A 19,470-nucleotide genomic window follows, 5' to 3' on the forward strand; every position below is an offset into this window, starting at 1 on the left:
CAAATAGATCCGCCTCTTTGGGTCAGTCGTGATTCGCGGGCGTCAATTTGCATGTAATTTGTATTGTCGTATAACTGCGGGCAAAGTGCTAACATGTCTGCAAATAAAAAGTTTTGTTCGGCACATAACAGACCATGCTTTTAAGTATGCTTTTTTGGAGCTGATATCCAGCTACTTCGTTGTAAAAAAAAAATTGTATGTATATTTAGATATCTCTATTTTAAAGTACTAAATAAAACAAGATAGGACTGTTTATTACCTTCTTTTATTGCAAGTTTTGAAGTTAATGATGATGTAAAGTGTATTCTCATATTACGGACAAAATCTGAGCCGGAACGTGTAATGTCTATTTTGAGATGTCGTTTTTGTTCTTACATCAGTGCAAATAATAATAACAACCTGTACGAGAATCGTGAATCTAATTTGAATAACAAATGTAATGTCGTGGAAACGTGAAAAGTTTACAATTAATGTAAATTTTTGAGTGTTCGATATGACAAGAATATTAAGCGAATTCGTAAAGTACATAAAATCATTTAATACGCTTTTTTACATAGCAATTCTAAATTATTTTATTTAAAAAAAGTTTTTACGAAGTATTAATAGATCAGACTGTTTTTGAATTTCGTTTTTATAAGCTTAAATTGTGGTAGTCTACAAAATTTTATGCCTTCAGTTAACTAAGATAACGACTGTATAAATTCTAGCCATCATTTACGTGATGTCATCTTGTGTTCTCACAAAATCCTGGCGATGATCTAATAAAATCGTCATAATGCTACTGCTAACTTTGTTGTTTCGAAACAACCGCTAAACTTACTTTTATTTAAATGACATTTACATCGAAAACTAAGTAATATTACTTGGGTCTCGTCCAAATGACGTGTTTTTACTTTTGTTTTTTTTTCTGCTCTAGATACTTGGCATATTAAATGACGGCAGATTAATACTGAAGTCTAGGTAATTGATCTTTATTACCTAGGGTTTATTTTATAATGATTGATATTGAAATTGGTTGAACAACAAAGTAACCGATTTATTTCACACCTACTTGTTTAATTAATACAAAGAATTGTGTAACGCACACATCCTGCGAGTGACAAGTAAGCGATTATGAAGTACATTTCAAAGTATTACAATGGGTGCAAGTTTTATCCAGGGTTGTGCACACACATTTTCGCTTGGATTTCATAAAATTAAATTGCAATAGCTTTTGATGAATTGATGTAAGACTGCGTGAAGGGAAACATGAATAAAATGAAAGTGATGACTGATGACTACAATAATTAATGATACATCAATTTGGAAGATAAAAATCTGTTGTGCCGACTTCTCGTAGAGTGGGATAAGATCAGAGAGATGATGGTAGAGATCTTTTATGAGTAATAAGGAATGTTTTTCATGAACTATGGTAGAAATTTTTAATACGATTCTACAATGGCATAGGTTAATTATATCAGTATGCTCTGCTACCTCAAGCTCAACGCAGGTGTGTCTTAAAATAAATACATATTTATATTGAAGTCATAATTAAGAGTTAAAATATGTTTTCATTTAGTGTACGTAAAAAATTAAATACAAAGTTTATTGCTCATTGAGTTTTTACAATAACGCTGTGTATAAATTGGAAATGGCAACCCTATTCTGTCTGGACTTGTTTGTTATTGTGATAAAATGTTGCATGAGTTTAAAATATCCGGTGGCAGCCGCGACAAGCAAGTAGATAATACATGCGTCTTTTTAAGTCACTCTCGCTTTGTGCTTGTGTGTTAGTTTTCATATGTTATGTGCGTGTGTGTGTGTAGCCCATTTGTCTCCGCTGACTAAATATATAACGCAACACTAGAACGGTGATGTTTAAAATATCGCCTGAAAGGACATGCGTTTGTCTCGTAAGTTATTTAACCCTGAAAGCGATGCTCACTGAAATAGCGGCATTTCTAAATGTTGTCCTTGTTCCTTTTTCAAGGCGTCGTACGCGAATTTTAAATAACCGGTTAAATTTACTGCCTCAATGTTTTAAAAAATAAGTTATTACGATTTTGATAAATGCTTAAGATTGCTTTGTTAATTGTCTTTCGACAATAGTAATTAATATAAATGGCTCTTTTATTATTTACTTTCTAAAACATTTATTCATGGTAGTGTTACCATATATTATTAATGATTGTTTCACATTAAGTGCACTTTTTTCCAAAAGTTTCGCTAAAATTCGATACCGACTCTCCTTGGACATGTTTTGTAATAAATTGATTAATCGAATAATTTAGGTCTTACGTGTTGCGCAAGTGTTATTTTCACAGCTGTGCTACGTACTTGGTTAATTTGCAACACGTTTTTGAAAACAAATTATTGTTTCCATGCACACCTGTTAAAAAATTCAATTGTTACGTTATATTTAAAAAAAAAACAAAATTATTATCTGATTATATTAAATTATGAATATAATTTAAATGCGTTTGATACAACCTTGTTGTAACGGACAAAAAAGCAATTGAATTTCAAATCGGAATACTCCGGCTAACTTTGTACAAGTCAAATGTGTTAAATGATTACGGGTACGTTGTATGTATATACAATCGGATAGCTATTCCATATAACGTAAAGGTTAGTCTATCTCCTCTAGGAAATTAGGTAGTTAGGCAACGCAGAGTTTGTATTCGCACGTCTGACAGTTGTATATACTAGTTTTGCATACGACTTTGTATGTCTGTGTACTGTGTAACTTTTTTTAAATACATTCCTATTTTAAAATAAACAAAATATAACACTTATAAAGTCATTTTTGAATTAAAAAAAAACACTTTAAGAGTAATACTAAGCATATATCATATATTATACTCTAGTTTCTTAAAACATTCATTCATCATAATAAAAATTTCGTGAGCTAAAGTACCGTGCCTTCAGCATTCCCCGGCCCCACATAATGTTTGCCCTCAAAATAGATGACATTTAACTGACAAACAACTTAATTGAGGATGTTGTTATAATTTGATTTAATGTAATGGTTTCCAATCCATATCCTTCGGCGAAAGTAGAAAGAAATATGATTCTAGCAGCAAAATAGTGCTCTGTAATTATAAACAATGAAAACATTCTGTCTAAGTTTTTGCTATGAATTAAGTTTTTGCACCTTAGAAAAACAATTAAATTGTACGGAAATTTACGTTGTGGTAATTTGTGAGACTTTATTTTGATATTATGTACGTACATATATATAGTCCTTTTTTAGCGACAAAGGCCCTTAATATTATGTTCATTTCTCAGAAACTAATACATTTTAACAAAACGTAAGCAAACCACTTTAACAAGACCTGAGGGATTGCACAATTAGTACGACGCGTTTTCTTGTTTAAATACGGGAATAAATATTACGAGCAAGGGTTCATTTTATGTTGGTACTGCATGAGTCGACTACAGAAATAGATTACACATAACATTGCAATAATTATATCAGCTGCTGCTTTGTTGCGGTGAAGTTAGTACGCATTTGAAACTTAAATTATTTATACAAGCATTTTAACTTTCATATGAATTACAATTCCAATTTCAAAAATGAACTCTATACCGATATACATATTTTTATACATAGATGGGCTGAGTTATAGTTCATTTAACAGACTACCCTACATTTGTCTATATTGTTTTTCGTAACTTCTCAGATTTTTGTCCGAGTTTAACATATTCATATTGTTTAAATACGATTGAAAGTTTTACTTATTTAAAATTATTCAAATTATGACACCTTACGAAATAATAAAAGCTTGATTATAACTTCAATACTACCAATTTAGCGATTAATATGTTCATAAGAAGATAATAATAGTTCCTGACTGATGCCTTCTCTAGTGTATAGTGTAAAGTGATAAAAAAATACGTTTGACGTACGTCGATTATCGATGAAAGTTATGATGAAATGCTCTGAGAGCTTATGAAATTGTGATCATGGGAGCGCACGGGTCCAAAGAGAAGCTCTACAGAGCAAACTCCGAGAAGTATCCGTCGAAGCTGCCGGTTCCTAATGATAAGAAGTATAAAATTGCTGTTAATCGAGAGAGATTCGGCTCTTTTGGGACCAGAGGTGAGTTACTTCTTCATTCATGTTTATTTAGAAGTTATTCTGAACCAACAGACATTAATGGATCTTTACAGTTGTTTTCTTCAGCTGATTTTAAACTTATTGAAACATATGTGAAATAAGAGGAATTCCAAATGTTAAACCATTTTTTATGTAGAAACTAAAAAGGCAAATCTATCAAAAAAGTTTATGTACAAAAGTGAATATTTCACTTAGCGGCAATAAGGAAAACTAGAAAATTAAGAGGACGAACGCGAGATTGACAGTTCTTTTCGAGTCGAGTTTACTTACGCAAGGTCGTCACTGCATCGCACCAGGCGGCCATAATTTTAAGAACATGCGATTAATTGCTTTAAGTTTGAAATAAGGTATTTTTGCATCAATGAGTCTCCGTCCATTTGGATTCTAATGACAATTTTATAATCCAAATTTTAAGTTTAATTTAGTTGAAAACTTTAAAATAATTAATATACTTTTAATTATTTTTTTCGATGTGAAGTATATGCGACTGTTATTAACGTTTTATACTATAAAATAACTTAGTTCACTCTCGCTAACGCCTACTTGTTACCTTAACTTTACCTCGCGACCTTCCATTGTTCCATGGAACAAGTATACTTGTACTCGGAATGATAAATGCAATACGCGTAACCTGAACCTATAAAGAGTCAGTTAAGATATTTTTTTCAAAGAAGGCGTTTATGTGAAATAAATTTTGTCATTATGTTAGATGTGTTTCTAATCTTCATGTAGTCCACCATAATTTCCTAAAACATTTAACTTAAACAATTAGTACAACTCTTTTCTTATTACCGATGTTCAAATCTAGCATTACAACGAACATATTCTCTACACTCTGATAGGCCAAGAATAAAATAATTTGCAAGTTCCGACAGATGAAGGAATAATAGAGACAACTGGCAGATTGGAAATAGGTTGCATGAAGAGTAGAAGCGATAGCAGTTTGATATTTTTTTGCCAACATGAATGTGTGGAAGTAACAAAGTCGAGTAGATGGGATTAAGCCACCAGGATATTTTATCACCAGATTAAGGTTAAAAAAATTACCTTAATACAAAACACAAGTAACCCTAACGGTAAATGTTCTAAGAATTCTATAATCACAATATAAAAATATTTATCAATTGTTTTAATTTTTTATTTACCACAACTTTAATAGCGGTTAAGTTATATGTTGGTCTGGTCTAAAACGTAAATATAACAAAGATAATATGGAGCTAAAAAAATATAACAATTTGTTAATAATAAAATTTGATGAGATTTAATGTATCGCGCCAAAAAATAAATAATTTTTCACATATTTTAAAGGAATCTTCTAGAAAGGAAACATCTAATATTTATAAATAAATCGCTAAGAACATGCAGACTAAAATAGTATTATCAGGAAGACAAGCGAAAGTTGCGCGGCCTTTTTTTACTTTGGTATAAAAATATATTTCCTGGGCCGTCGTCACTTTGGGTTAAAATTAACACTATGTTTCTCATTTATTTCGGGAAGCACTAAAATGCATTAATATAGTAACTCGTGTTTAATTAACTCCGGGTTATAAATAAAAACATATATTTGTCAAATACTTCCCATTCAACTTGTTTTGGTATATTTTATAAGGAAGGTTACGGTTGTGTGACAAAAGTTGAAAGAAATTGATTAAATTTAATTATAATTGAAATATTAAATGCACAGTAATTTGCCTATGCCTGCTCCTTAATATAATGGAATAAATTGAGATGTATGTTACTATTATTGTGTAATGTAGTGGCTTTTGTGTTAATTTATTTTTAAATCTCTTTAAAGGTTCTTCAATAGCAAATATAATACTTAGTGGAATTCATAGCACTGTAACCATGATATTAAAAATTTATTATTAGAAATAAATGCTTATTATACTGTTATACACAATATAAAAGATAATCCGTTAAGAGAATGCACATTTGTTAATTTGATTTGATTATTACAGGCGAGGATTAACGAGGACGTTCGATGAAACGTCATTTGAGGCTCGCAATGCAATTAGTTTGCAAATTGTCTTAACAACATACATATTACAATATACAATATACATATTTGCTTGGTATTCGATCCTAAGTAGTAAATGAATATAATTCTTTGACTGTACATCCCTTGTTATCCGGCTGCTTCCTCACACATGCAATGAACTATTATTCTTTGCAAGGAATAGGTTACATTTACCGCAATACAAGTGGTGGTGCGTGTGAGTTGCGGTTTGCAACGTAAACCGCACCTGTGTGTTTCTTGTCCATACATTGTGTGTTCATGCAGCACACGAACTGAGATATTCTTAGCGCTGTGTCGTGTTTTACTGTGTCGTTTCCTCGACTTAATTTCGAATAGAAACGTTGGCCTAGTCTATACTAGGCTACTTTGCGAATGTACTTCTCGCAATGTTTAGTTATACATATGTATGTTTACTCGTATATTTAGACGCCTCAATATTCTTATTTTAATGTATTTAATTAATTATGTGTGCCAACGAACCGTGGGTTTCTGAGACCAAAAACTCCTTCTAAAACATAGTTATCTTTTTTTTGTCAAAGCAGAAAACTCCCTGTTTTCATCTTTGACAATGATGACGATATGTTTTATACAGAGAATTTGGTTTCAGAAATCCACGGTAAAAGTACACAATACATTTTTTTGAAGTGTAACATTAAATGCAATATTATAATTGGTTTCTTTTTATTTGGGTTCTTTTTTGGAAAGATCAATTACAGTCTGATCAAACTACGGTGAAGGATTGAGTATGATATTCTAACAGTAAAGTACCTAACTGCCGAAACACACGTGAAAAAAATAGTCTTAGTTTTTCAAGGAAAATGAGAGAGATGAAGATTTTTTTGTAAGGTGTTATGAAAATGTAAAGTTAGTTAAGAATAACCCGTTTAAATTTTAACACCTGATTGGTCGGTGAAACAAATTATTCAATGTCCATTGCAACTGTAACCGCTTATGTTTTGTTTTTTTTCAAAATCGTAATTGATGATAAATGTTTTTGTTTGTATTTGTATGTACATTAAAATAACTAAATGTAGTAGAGTATACGCAAAGAAACAGTACCATGAACATTGTAATTTTATTACTTTTCTGTTTACGCCGTTAATGTATTATTAGCTCGCGGCATATAAAGAAGGAATTCAAACAACTCGTCTTGTGTTGACGACAATGCGCACGTGCGCGCGGTCACTTGCAGTTGGAAACCTTATAGTGCAAGAAACTATGTTAAGATACACGTTTGCACATAGAAAACGCTTGCGGTTTACTTTAGTTAAGAAAGATTGGTGTCTACTTTTCCAGTGAACTTTAATAGATTGAGGTGCGAGCATGTTATTATTTGACACTACTAGAAATACGTTTGCGTTACGTGCAAAAGATTTCTTTCTTCAAGTTCTTTTATGGCAGGTTAATTAACAGTTACGAGGTTGATCACATTCATTATGAAATGAATTTATTAATTGTGTCGTCAGATATTGCGTAGTCTTGCTGCAAAGACAACTTTTCACGGATTTTTTGTATTAAGTCTGGTGCGAGATCTTCCCACGGCAGCCCATTTATGACTTGCTTTATGCGAATATAACTGCAAAATAAGTGCATAACCTAGACGATTAGTTCGTTACACTCGATTATATTTATGGTTGAAACGATGCATTGAATCGAGAACTAAGAAATAAGTAACTTATACAAGGAAGACTTTCAAAATGCGCAAGAATAAAAAAAAATACATTTTGCATCTAGACAATGTTTCTTGTTTATAATAAGAAAAATGTCATCTTTTTCAGGAAATGGCAAGAAGCGAGACAGCGCCCCGACGCCGACCACCCCCGCACGACCCCCGCCGACGCCCCCTCAGCCCCCGCCCGCGCCCGCACAGGGTGAGTCATACATCTTACTGCCAACATGAAAATCGATAGGGGCTTTATGTTACGACGAATTCTAATAGCACTTTAAATTCTAGGCTAGGCACTAGATTTAACGCAATGCAGCTAAAACCTAGATTTATTTCTAAATTAATGTTATGTTTCTATAAAACAATACACTACAACTATTTTAAAATTTAAAACAAAAAATATGTAATTGAGCAAGGCTTAAGTAGACTTTAATTTAGATTTAGCAAGGAGAAAAAGAGGATCATAGATTTGATTAGGTCCTGGATTCAATTTTATAGAAAAGGGCAGCACCCGTAAATTAAAAGAATAAAGTAATATCCCAAACTATAAGTACCTATGTAGGTAACTTTGGCATAACTATATATAGCGTCTTAGAAATCATAGCATTTCAGGAATACGGTGATCAAATGACTTAATTTTTTAGCCGACTTCAAAAAGGAGGTTATCAATTCGACTTTATTTTTTTATGTTTGTTACCCCGAAGCTGCGCCCCTGGTGCTCTGATTTTGATAAAAAAAAATTCAATCGAAAGGTAGTGCTGGCAGATGGGTCCCATTTTTTGATTATTTTTTGCGATGTGTTTTCGATGAAGTAACATACATTAAGTAGAAAGTTAAATGCTTATAATTATAGAATGGTAACCAGCAATGCGTTACCATTCGGTGGTAACCGCCCCCGGCGATAGTTAACTAGTCGTTTTATGTTCTCCTTATCTTAAACATCGCTAATCAAGCAACGTGGTGCATGCGGTTACGTAACAACGCGTTATTTAACTGCTAAGTATAGACAGACAATAGCGCCTGCGCAAACTTGTCCTTTGGAAAGTGTGTCAAAAGGTAACCAGTTCGGTAAAGCATGCCCTTCCATTTTTAATTGTTGGAGTCCTGTAGAGTAAAGTGATATTTTTTATAAATAACTAGCTTTTACCCGCGACTCCGTCCGCGCGGAATAAAAAATAGAAAACGGGGTAAAAATTATCCTATGTCCGTTTCCTGGTTTTAAGCTACCTGCCCATCAATTTTCAGTCAAATCGATTCAGCCGTTCTTGAGTTATAAATAGTGTAACTAACACGACTTTCTTTTATATATATAGATTTTATGGTATCAATTGTTAACAATACATTAGTTAGTAATAGTTAGTTTATACTTAAGGATAGAGATTTAAGCCTTAATAAAGAATAAAAAGATCTGAGAATAAAACGTGATACTTCGGTATTAGAGATTTTGATAGTAAAGAAAAATCTGATTTAAATGGATAATTATTTAGGATTAGAACGTGACTAATTGTCCTAAATTCAAATAAGTACAAGAAGGTTTTTAACCCCAATCGTGTTTCTTAATGTAATAACTACGTTTTCAAATGTGTTTAAAGCGATTTGCGTGTCTGCGATAAGTTTTATTTTACACTCAGGCCTTTGCATTTAATCAAAGAATAAATGAAAAATAGAACTCAGTAGTTATAACAAAGCAAGGTTCCTATACCCTTTCTATACAACATCTCCCCGCGAAATCCACATCCCATTTCTATCCTTTATAATAAAAGGGTGTTTGGTTCAAGTCGAATTTTAAATTGTCTCTTATCCTGTTATTAACATCTATTTAGTGTTCTGGTAGTCGTAAAGTTTGTGACTGATATGTAAAGATCAAATAGATTAAAATGTCTTGTGTAACGTGTAATGTAACCCAGGCGGTCCCTCGCTTTCACTGCCACGCTACATTACCAACTTTGATATCGGGCTACATGTGCAAACGTATCAATTTACATTGTATAATGTTCCCACATGACTGTTGTATCTACAAAACAATGATGTTTTCGTATACAAATGCCTTAATCTCAATTTAAAGATTTCAATCGTTCAAAATGTAAATGGAAACGACCTATTCTCACATTGACTTCCTGACGTACAGGTGAAGCAATAATTTAAAAAGCCACATTTTTAAAACGGTAAAAAAACGCTCTAATAGCAAATAATTCATTTTGGTTTGCATTTTCATTCAAATTTCATATTATAAAAAAAGCTTATTCCTACACGGTGTTGGTGGCCAACTTGATAACTTAGACCTATACAGCGTTATTAAGACTTAGGCCTACACGGCATTGGTGGCCAAGATCTACTATTTACTGACGAAACCTAGCGAGATGTCCCAGTAACAAACTTTCTGAAATCTCAAATGAAACAGCATAGTGTAGTGTACAATTATGTAGTTAGTAGCTGTTGTTCGCGTCTTCGTTAGAGTGGAATAAAAAAATTCCATAAGTTACACCTGCATATAACGGCTACCTTCCATTAAAACTCCCGTCAGCATCGGTCCATCTTTTTAGATTATTCGGAACAAACAGGAATTTGCGAACAGGCAAAAATTTTCAAAATTGGTTTTTCGTAAAGTGTAATGTCACCCCTGGTATGTTGAAAAGCAGATTTAAATGTTGAAAGCTGTTTAATGATCCAGTTTATCTATAATACATTTGATAAAAATATATAAAAAGCTGGTTTATTAAAATGTTGTGGTACTTTATTTCATTTATCTCGATTATCAAAATTACTTAAATAATCGAAAATCATTTACTTATATAAGTTTTTATTATTGAATATAACATTGCGGAGACCTTTCTCTGGCCGGTATTATGCATGTATGCTTTGATAACCGGTAAGTTAACGGAAGCTTGTGATAAAAATGTAAAGAAAGCAGGTTGAATACGTCATGTGTAGCAAATTGCATAAAACCATTCAAGAAATGAGATTTTATGATGTTCTGATGATTTAATTGAGTGTTCCATTGGAGTATTCTACTAAACCCGCTCTTACATTTTTTATTAACCAAAATAGAATTTTAAAGGAATAACGCAATTAATTTGGTAGTGAGCGAGAGTTGTTTTTAATAGATAACACCTGCCTTTAAAATGCTAAGTCTTTGGGTTTGATTTGAATTCTACGGGTTTACATGGGTTCATATTTAGGCACGGGTTTGACATTGGCGTTTTAGGGTCATACGGATTATGGTGAAATAAGTCACTCGATGTCATAAGGCAATAATACCATAGCTTAGAATTATACACCATGTTGTGGGTTTTTAATTTATTAATACATAATGTTTCATTCCAGTCAAGAAGAATGGTGTGGTGCAGAAGCTATCGTCGTCCCCCGTGACAGTGCGGGCGCGCACCTCCCTTGCGCCACCACCATCCCCCAGGAAGCCTCCCCCACATCGCACACCAGCACAGCGGCCAAACACTTTGACCACCAATAAAGGTAAGTTTCTTTAATAATAGTCAAAAGTGTTTAAGCATTAACACAAGAAAATAAATATGCATATTAATATATCACTATTTTTTAGTAAAAGTGTTGACTTTCCACCACATTCTATTAGATATAATCTTCGTTCTAGAACAAATTCAATGGATCTTACTTATATAGACCAAAGCGACGAAGCATTGATGTACGTAAAAAATATATAATATTGAAACTTTGAAAGTCTCTACTAAAAATTTGTCAATTTGCGTAATGGCCCGGTCAATATATAACCCATTAAAATGTGGGTTTCAAAAAATTTTGATCACGCAACACTGAGTGCTGCCATCTATGACATATACTTCGAAGATTCATGTTTGACTTGGTTTGGTCTATCGTCAGCAGATGGCAGTATTCTCGTGTATACAATTTGAATATTACTTGAACATATTAAGCACTATTTTATATGGATTTCGTGTTATTATTTAATTAATCATCAACTTTTAGCACTGTAATTTTTGCAAAATGATAAACTTTGAAAGTGTCTTAAGTTTTTGATTTCATATTGCAATCAAATACACATTGTAATCTGCCTTACAAAATTAAATAAATATACATTAGTTACTTTGCATTATGTATTTTATTACTATTTTTATAGTGCACACAGTGCCATCTAGTATAAAGTCGAAAAATAAACAGCGCCATCTATTGGTAACGGTCAACGCGAATGAAATTAGTAACGAAATTTTTTACAATATAGTGGGTTCGGTACCCGATCGACTTAATAATTTGAACAATTTAATGATTCGTTAATTCCCTCTCAAAAAAGAATTTTAATTTATAAACATAAACATTATCACCATATTTACAATTATTTTTTCAAAGTTTTAAATCCATATTTAAGCACCCAATATTTGCCAGAACAAAAAATTAAATTTGTAACAACATCAAAAATGTTGTAACTTTTTAAAGTAGTAAACAAAATTTTGAAACTATTTTGTGATTTATGTTCTTATGCATTTACTCTTATCTTACCCAACATATATTTTAAGGTAAACATAATTAATGACCTCATTTGTTAAAATTTTGTGGGAAATACAAAAGCACAACCGTGACGTATTCATTATAATTTTTTATTACGTTACAAATACATATATAGTTATACATTTATTGCTGGCGATTAAGAAGATAATACAAATGAATTTTAATTTTCTCAGTTACGTGTTCACGCGCTTACGTAATTGCATTATTGTGGTATACGCAACTTAATAATTAAAAACATCGTGCGAAATCTCCGTGTACTTTAATTTCAAAAGTACTATAAACAGCGAGAGAGTCGAAAAATCGAAATCGTAATCAAATGAAAAAACAATACGACATTAAAATCACACATGAACAGTTATCCTGTACGACGCGGATAGATTAAGTGTAATTCGAAACGTGTTAGAGTACCGTGCGATAAATTTTAACGCTTGAAATTGAAGCTTTATGTAAAACATGCACCGAACGTTGTCCAATGAAAGTTTGTATCTGAAGAAAGTGTACGCCAGGCATAGACGAAGGCACGACGGACACTGTTGTGCGCGCATCCGAACGGTTATGACAAAAAACTGCTGGTGCATTTGGAGCGCTCCAATTTTCGTTCCAAATTAAAATTTTAATATTCACCAAAAAGTTTTCTATAAAATTTTACTTATACCATAGACAATTGAAGCTTTGATAATTTTTAAATAATATTATAGAGCATTAGGCGCGTTCTAATTTTTTCGAAATCTTAGATTATTACGACTATGTTAGTTTATTGTTTAATTATTAGACTTCGTAGACATTAAATGTGATTTTGATTTATTATTTATACGTGTTTATGAATCTACTGTGTTATTTTTCGGTTTTATTGTTGGAAACATGAGTCCGTTAAATAAAATCGTGTCGCTTTTTCAACCGAACTCGAAGAGTAGCCGCAAGAATTCGTTATTACATCAAAAAATATTTTCGAGTGAATTGAATATTCGCAGTGATGTCGAGGATTTGAAACATAAATGGGGCACTTTGAATGGATATTGTGGTATCAAAGGTGAGTCTGGCCATGTCTATTGTTTTTACTATTTGTATGTTAATTAAAATAGATATATTATAATTATTGCTTTATAAAGTCTTTTAAACTGCATAGTATTTAAACATGGGAATCCAAAAACCATCAACTTTAATTTGTTTTTATTTTTTATGATGTAGGCACATAGGTCATTGTAATAAATAATTAAAAAATATATTTAGTCACTAAGAAGTTTATGAATTGCCACAGAGACAAATACAATATACATATTTTTTACGCTCATATTTCTAACGATTGTTACATATTGTTATTACAATAAAAATTCATCCATCATACGTTAGCCAATGAGTTTTACTTACGATAATTTCATGATGCAATAAGCTCGTAATCTTAGGATATGCACGTTCGAACAACGAATTCTCTTTTCAAAATATAGAGTTTTCGGAAACAATTAGATTTTTCTCTTTTTCATCCAAAGACGATACTTTTGTTAAGTAACAATTCGGATGGGATATTCAGTTCGAATATTTGTAGGTATTTGAAGTTGTTTCGATTGAGTTTTAGTTTAGTATCATAAATATACATAAGTACTTTATAACGTCTTAAAACTGTCGACAACTGTTCAGTAATCAGCAATTGACAACACATCTGTGGATCCCCTGGCGTTAGTGTACAATGTTACGTGACCCACTGCTTTTTCACCTCTTATTCTGTACAGAACACCCTGTATATAGTACGTCATTATATCGTTCGTGATAATTAAATGCGTTTATTTATGATTACATTAAACAGTAATTTCACAAATAAAATTATCTGCAAATATGAGCACGAAATATTTTTCTTAATTAATATATGTCGTCGCGTGCGCAGTAAATCTGCCTACGTATAAACATTCACGCAGCTCGTGCCCTAAAAAAAATCGCAGACACAATGCTAATTGCAAACAATTGTCTGAAAGCATATCTTAAAAGCGAAGCCCATCAATGTCTATCAATGTCCGGAGCGGAAACTAATAAGATTCGTAAAGCTTTACCATTGTGGGTGGTATTTGATTCATTAACTCGATGTTCCGATTATTCGATATTTGTTTATCGCTTTCATCGAATGTTTATACGAAAATTTGCCGGCACTTCCTCATCACACTTAAATCGATTAAAGTCGATGCGTCGGAATAATAGCTAGTTACGTGTTTGGATTATGAGACGATGTTTTGCCGTTTTTGAAATTCGATCACCTTTTCATAGAATAAAATTTGTACATTTTAATTATTATACAATAGCACCTGTACACATAATATACTAAGCTAGTTTTTGGTCGTTAACTTTAAAAATAAAAATAAAAACTTTAAGTCTGGCTGGATATTTTTAAAACTTGTATGCATGAGGGCTGAACTTGTTCAAGACCAATAAAAAGTTCTACATTTACGTTACGATTCGCACGGCAAGGAACAGAACCGGATACATCCATTACTAGAGAGATAATCCATCATAGTCGTGGGTGGCGTTTTTATTTTGACATGTTTTGTAGATGCACTAGTGTTTGTATGGGGTACAGTCATTATATGAAGGTAGTAGGCATCTGGAAGAGTGAAGTAAACGATAAACTATCGTCATAAACTGTCATTCAGTGTCAAAATTATAGCAAAATATTTTTCTACTATATCTTAAATGTTTTCTGTATGATACAGTTTTATATTGTATTGGCTTATTGTTCACCTCATGTGAGACGTTTTTTGCACTCGTATTTTTTGCAGCGGCCGCGTTCCACGCAAAATTGTGAGAAAGCGCGAACGGTAGTTATTTTATTGAAACTTTCTAACTATAGCTGATATGATTTAGTTCTAACGTCTGACGTTTGTGCTATCTTGATGTTTTAGCTAATTAGAAAAAAAAAAAGTTTACGACTGTAAATATTTTTTACGGTAACAAGATTTTATGGTTAGACATTTTTTTGTACGTTTCATGTATGTATTTTAAATATCAAGTACATGTTTTCTACAACGGCCTATATAATTAGTTACACATGGGTTATAATTTTCTATGTAGTTTATGCGGTAACCGCAAATAGGGGCGTTACCAGAATTTCCATAAAACTCCAGTTTACGTCTCTACACTATTTAATTAGACATTGAACATTTACTTCTGTTTACTTTCATTGTATAATACAATATAAATTTATTACAATTTGTACTGACTACATGAAAACAGATCTTTAACCTTTCCATCTAACAAATGTATGTAAAAACATACTTGGTAACATACAACTTAAAATGGTCTTGATTCTGACGGATTCATGCTGTTTTTGCAGTAAATTTCACATATTTATAGTACAATTTACTATTACTCATGTTTCAAAAATATTACTTAACAACAATTTAAAGCATTTAGTCAGCAATTTAGTTTCTGTTGACTTCTAATACTAATATTCAAAATTGAATTAATTAAAAACTTGCAAATCCCATAAATTAATTTGCGAATTCAATCTAACATGTTTCTATCAGTCGCAATTTTTATTCTCACGAACGTTCGCTAAAATACGAAGGCAATAAAAATTGTCCGCCGTTAATCTTTTTGTAACTGTTATGTAACCCACACAAAAGTCGGAAATCGCCAGTCGATTTGCATTTTGAAACCGGTATGATCCGTGCCGATATTCGTGGGTGGATGTTCCTTTCAATAGAAGAAAGTGTGTTATGCTGACTGTATGTCCTAATATAGCATCCGCATGAAGATGATAAAGAGAATGCTGACCGTACAAATTTTCTTAAAGGATACTTACTGCCTAAAGTAATTAATAAGTCTTTATATAACTCTATGGATTTGTTTCTTTCATATCCAGTTAGGTTCTTCACTAGTTTAGCACTAATGCATAAAGTAATAAATTTTTCTCGTGTTGTTTTTTCATTTTATTTAAATTAAAAATAATTTCATATAAAAACAAATTACAATTATTGAACTACTTTTTATTATAAATACTTCTACTGAGGCTAGCAAAATAGTCATGGTTATCGGAAACCGAAATCTATTAAAGGTGATTGTGTGGCCTCAGTTTCGTTGTCATCGCGTTGTCAGATCTCTTCCTCATATAAACGACCGTTTCAAAGCACATCTCCGGGAATTCCATCAGGCGGCACTCCCACGTTTTATTTATTACTTCCTCGCGCTCACCTTCTCTAATTGTTCTAGGAATGTCGTGGAAAGCGTTAAATTGATTCGTCTATTGCTACGTTCGTAATTTTAAATTTTTTAGATATTAATTTTCGCCATGATTTAACGAAGCGGTGAAATTTATACAGAACGAGAACAGTTCGTCAAAACGAGTATATGTTATTTCTTTTATTAATTAACTTAATATAAATAAAATTTTGAACGCTAATTTATCATATTATTTTCTTCATAGTAAGGAAAATTTACATTTAAGATTTCTTAACATAAAGAACTAATTAGGAAAGTTATAACGTAAAATGTAAATAATTTCGATAAACACAAAATTTTACATGAACCCTGACACTTAGAACGAATTACGAATGTACGTAACTAAATTTTCAATCGACTTGTAAGTTTACAAAGAAATAAATTAACAAATTAGGTAAGCAATTAAAACAACAGTATATGGCTCATTAGCAGGTTTGTTGCTATTTGAGATCCATGTACGGATGCGGATTTCTTTATAAATACATCTTTGTTTTAGATTTATTCTTTATAAGGTGTTAGTCTTTTTAAGACAAATATAGCGAAAGAAAAGAAGAAAATTTAATTATTCGAATTGAATCTATAAAACTCAAGATATGAAGAGAGACGCTTTGCTACTCGGCTATATATTAAACTGATCACTAAATTGATATTACGTTCTCCGTATATAGGAACTGTAATTTAATTTGTGTTGCGATGCTTTCAAAACATTGTGATTACGAGATATCTACAACACCTACGCGAAGCTAGCTGTTGTGTTTTCTAGTTTGTCATCTTATTAATGTATTTTAGTTCTTAGAAATTGTCCCTGAATTAATGAGTTCTGTTGACTGTTTTAACAAAAAACTGTTTTCACTTTTACGTAACGGTACTTAAATTTTATTGGCTTACTGTGTTTTTTAAAAAAAATACTGGTGTATAAAATGTAAATTTTAAAAAACTCCTTCACAACATTAATGTAACCTACACTTTTAAAATACATGTTCAAGAAAAATATTTCACTAGAATATAGAAATTATATTGCACCATCCTTTGCATCAACACGTGGGTGTATCAATACTCGTAATGGTTTTGCTTTCTTTTTTTTAACATGTGGACACTTAGACAAGAACTTAGACAAGAAACAAAACTTCTTATTTTTGTTTTTTACATTTTAGTTTGATAACAGGGATAACAAATTTTAATTAAGGACACGTGGTTTTTGTAAAAAAAGTTATACCAGATATTTGCTAGCTAACAGACATTTTAAACAAATTAACTGTTGTGATGAAACCATAAATAATAAAAATGTTATAGTTCTTTTTGCTCTGACTTCGTTTGTATTCACAATATTGGAATTCCAATTTTCTGGCTAAGTTATCGTAAGATATTTGTAAAAAGGTTTTATTCCACATTTTGTATAAAGTTAATAACATACATGTAACATAATTTGCTTTGTTGTTTAACAACGTCATTTTAAACTACTAAAGGATTGTATTTTAAAAGTGGCTTATTTACGATTAAAGCGCAAACGAATCGAACCGCACCCATATTATCGGCAATAAACCGTAATTTAAAAGGTTAAGTAGCGATAATAAAAAAGTTTACGCACTTCAGTCTTGATAATCTGATCAAAAACGTACGCGCCAGTAGTCGGAAGTGTTTAGTTAATTTTGGCACTAAAAGCATTAAAGTGCAGTAATATATCAATCGGTTCTCCACTCGTCCGGCGGGCAGATGTGCAGTTTTATCGCTTCTGGCTAGTTCTCAAGTGCTGAAAACCCATTAGAGGATATTATGCGCACCGAGGTATACGCAGATAAAGGATATTTTTGCACATACACGAGCGAAACAGTGTCTTCTTATCAAATACATTATTCACCTCAAACGTTAAGGCAAAAGTGGTTCAATTAGTTTGTGCGTTACGCAGTAATTGCAAATTGATTTGTGTATTTATGAGCACTTGCTTAATAGTTCGAATCATTTTGAAGTATGTAATATAAAATCTTCGATGGTAAAACCCGACTTCTTAATTAACTTGACCTGCGAGTGTCACAGTCGATGTCACTGATTTCTAATATATTCATAGAGTAATTAATAGATACACAAATTACATGTGCAGATGTTACGAATATATTAAAGCTATTAAGTTACATAATTCATATTATATGTTCCATGCCATTACATAAATTATGTGTACGTACGAAGTGGAATACGTTCGGATTTCCGTAATTATTTATCAATTAACATTAAAGTGTTGTTGCATCAATTTTTTTATTCCTTTATCTGAACATACTTTTAATAAAAATGTATTACATTGATTCATCAAGACGTTGAATGATCCTTCAGTTTGAAACTAGATGGCGTTAGTGTTGCCAGTGATAAGACCTAGATGTTTCTAAAAATTATTTTATATCTATTTATGAATTTTCTTTAATCAATTTATTTTTTAAAATCGATTTGTAACATACTATAAGTATGAAATAAATCAATAATATTTTTCAACATCAAACCGTGCACTTCTATTTTAAATTTAAAATGTCTTTTAGCTATTAAACCCGTATTGAAGCATTTTACATTAAAACTTTCTGTACTTTCGATTCCTATACGGGTATTACCGGAATGCAGCGTAAGCTTTTTTAATGTTAGCATTTGGTTTTATGCTTATGGTGGCTTGTAATATATATGAAATAAAACATATCAAGTTACTAATCGGCGTCGATATTTCGCCAACGTAATGGGTTTCAAATGTAACATGCTATTAAAATCAATTCATTCGCAAGTATACTCGTATGTATGAGAGAATTGAATGGAAAATTACAGCAAATTTTATTTAATAAAAAACAAAACATAGGTACTTCAATTAAATTTTAATATTCCCACTGCCTAAAAGTTTGTACTATCTTAACTCTAAGTATAAAAAATTATAAAATCTGATTTTATAGTAACTAATGGTAAAACGAATTTGAAGGTTACCTTGTCAAAGCGTTTGAAACTTTTTGCATTTCTGCTTTT

The 19,470-nt window shown here is 31.7% G+C and overlaps 1 protein-coding gene across 1 annotated transcript in view; it reads left to right on the plus strand.

Moving 5' to 3' along the window:
• LOC106714972 overlaps positions 1-19,470 on the plus strand; it is an 83,269-nt gene that overhangs the window by 39,508 nt on the left and 24,291 nt on the right. Inside the window, exons 4-5 of the mRNA XM_014508132.2 lie at positions 7,895-7,987; positions 11,107-11,253. Coding sequence (XP_014363618.2) covers positions 7,895-7,987; positions 11,107-11,253 — 240 coding nt within the window. The remainder of the gene's footprint in view (positions 1-7,894; positions 7,988-11,106; positions 11,254-19,470) is intronic.

Source organism: Papilio machaon, chromosome 7, assembly GCF_912999745.1.
Source record: "Papilio machaon chromosome 7, ilPapMach1.1, whole genome shotgun sequence".
NCBI classification, from domain to species: domain Eukaryota; kingdom Metazoa; phylum Arthropoda; class Insecta; order Lepidoptera; family Papilionidae; genus Papilio; species Papilio machaon.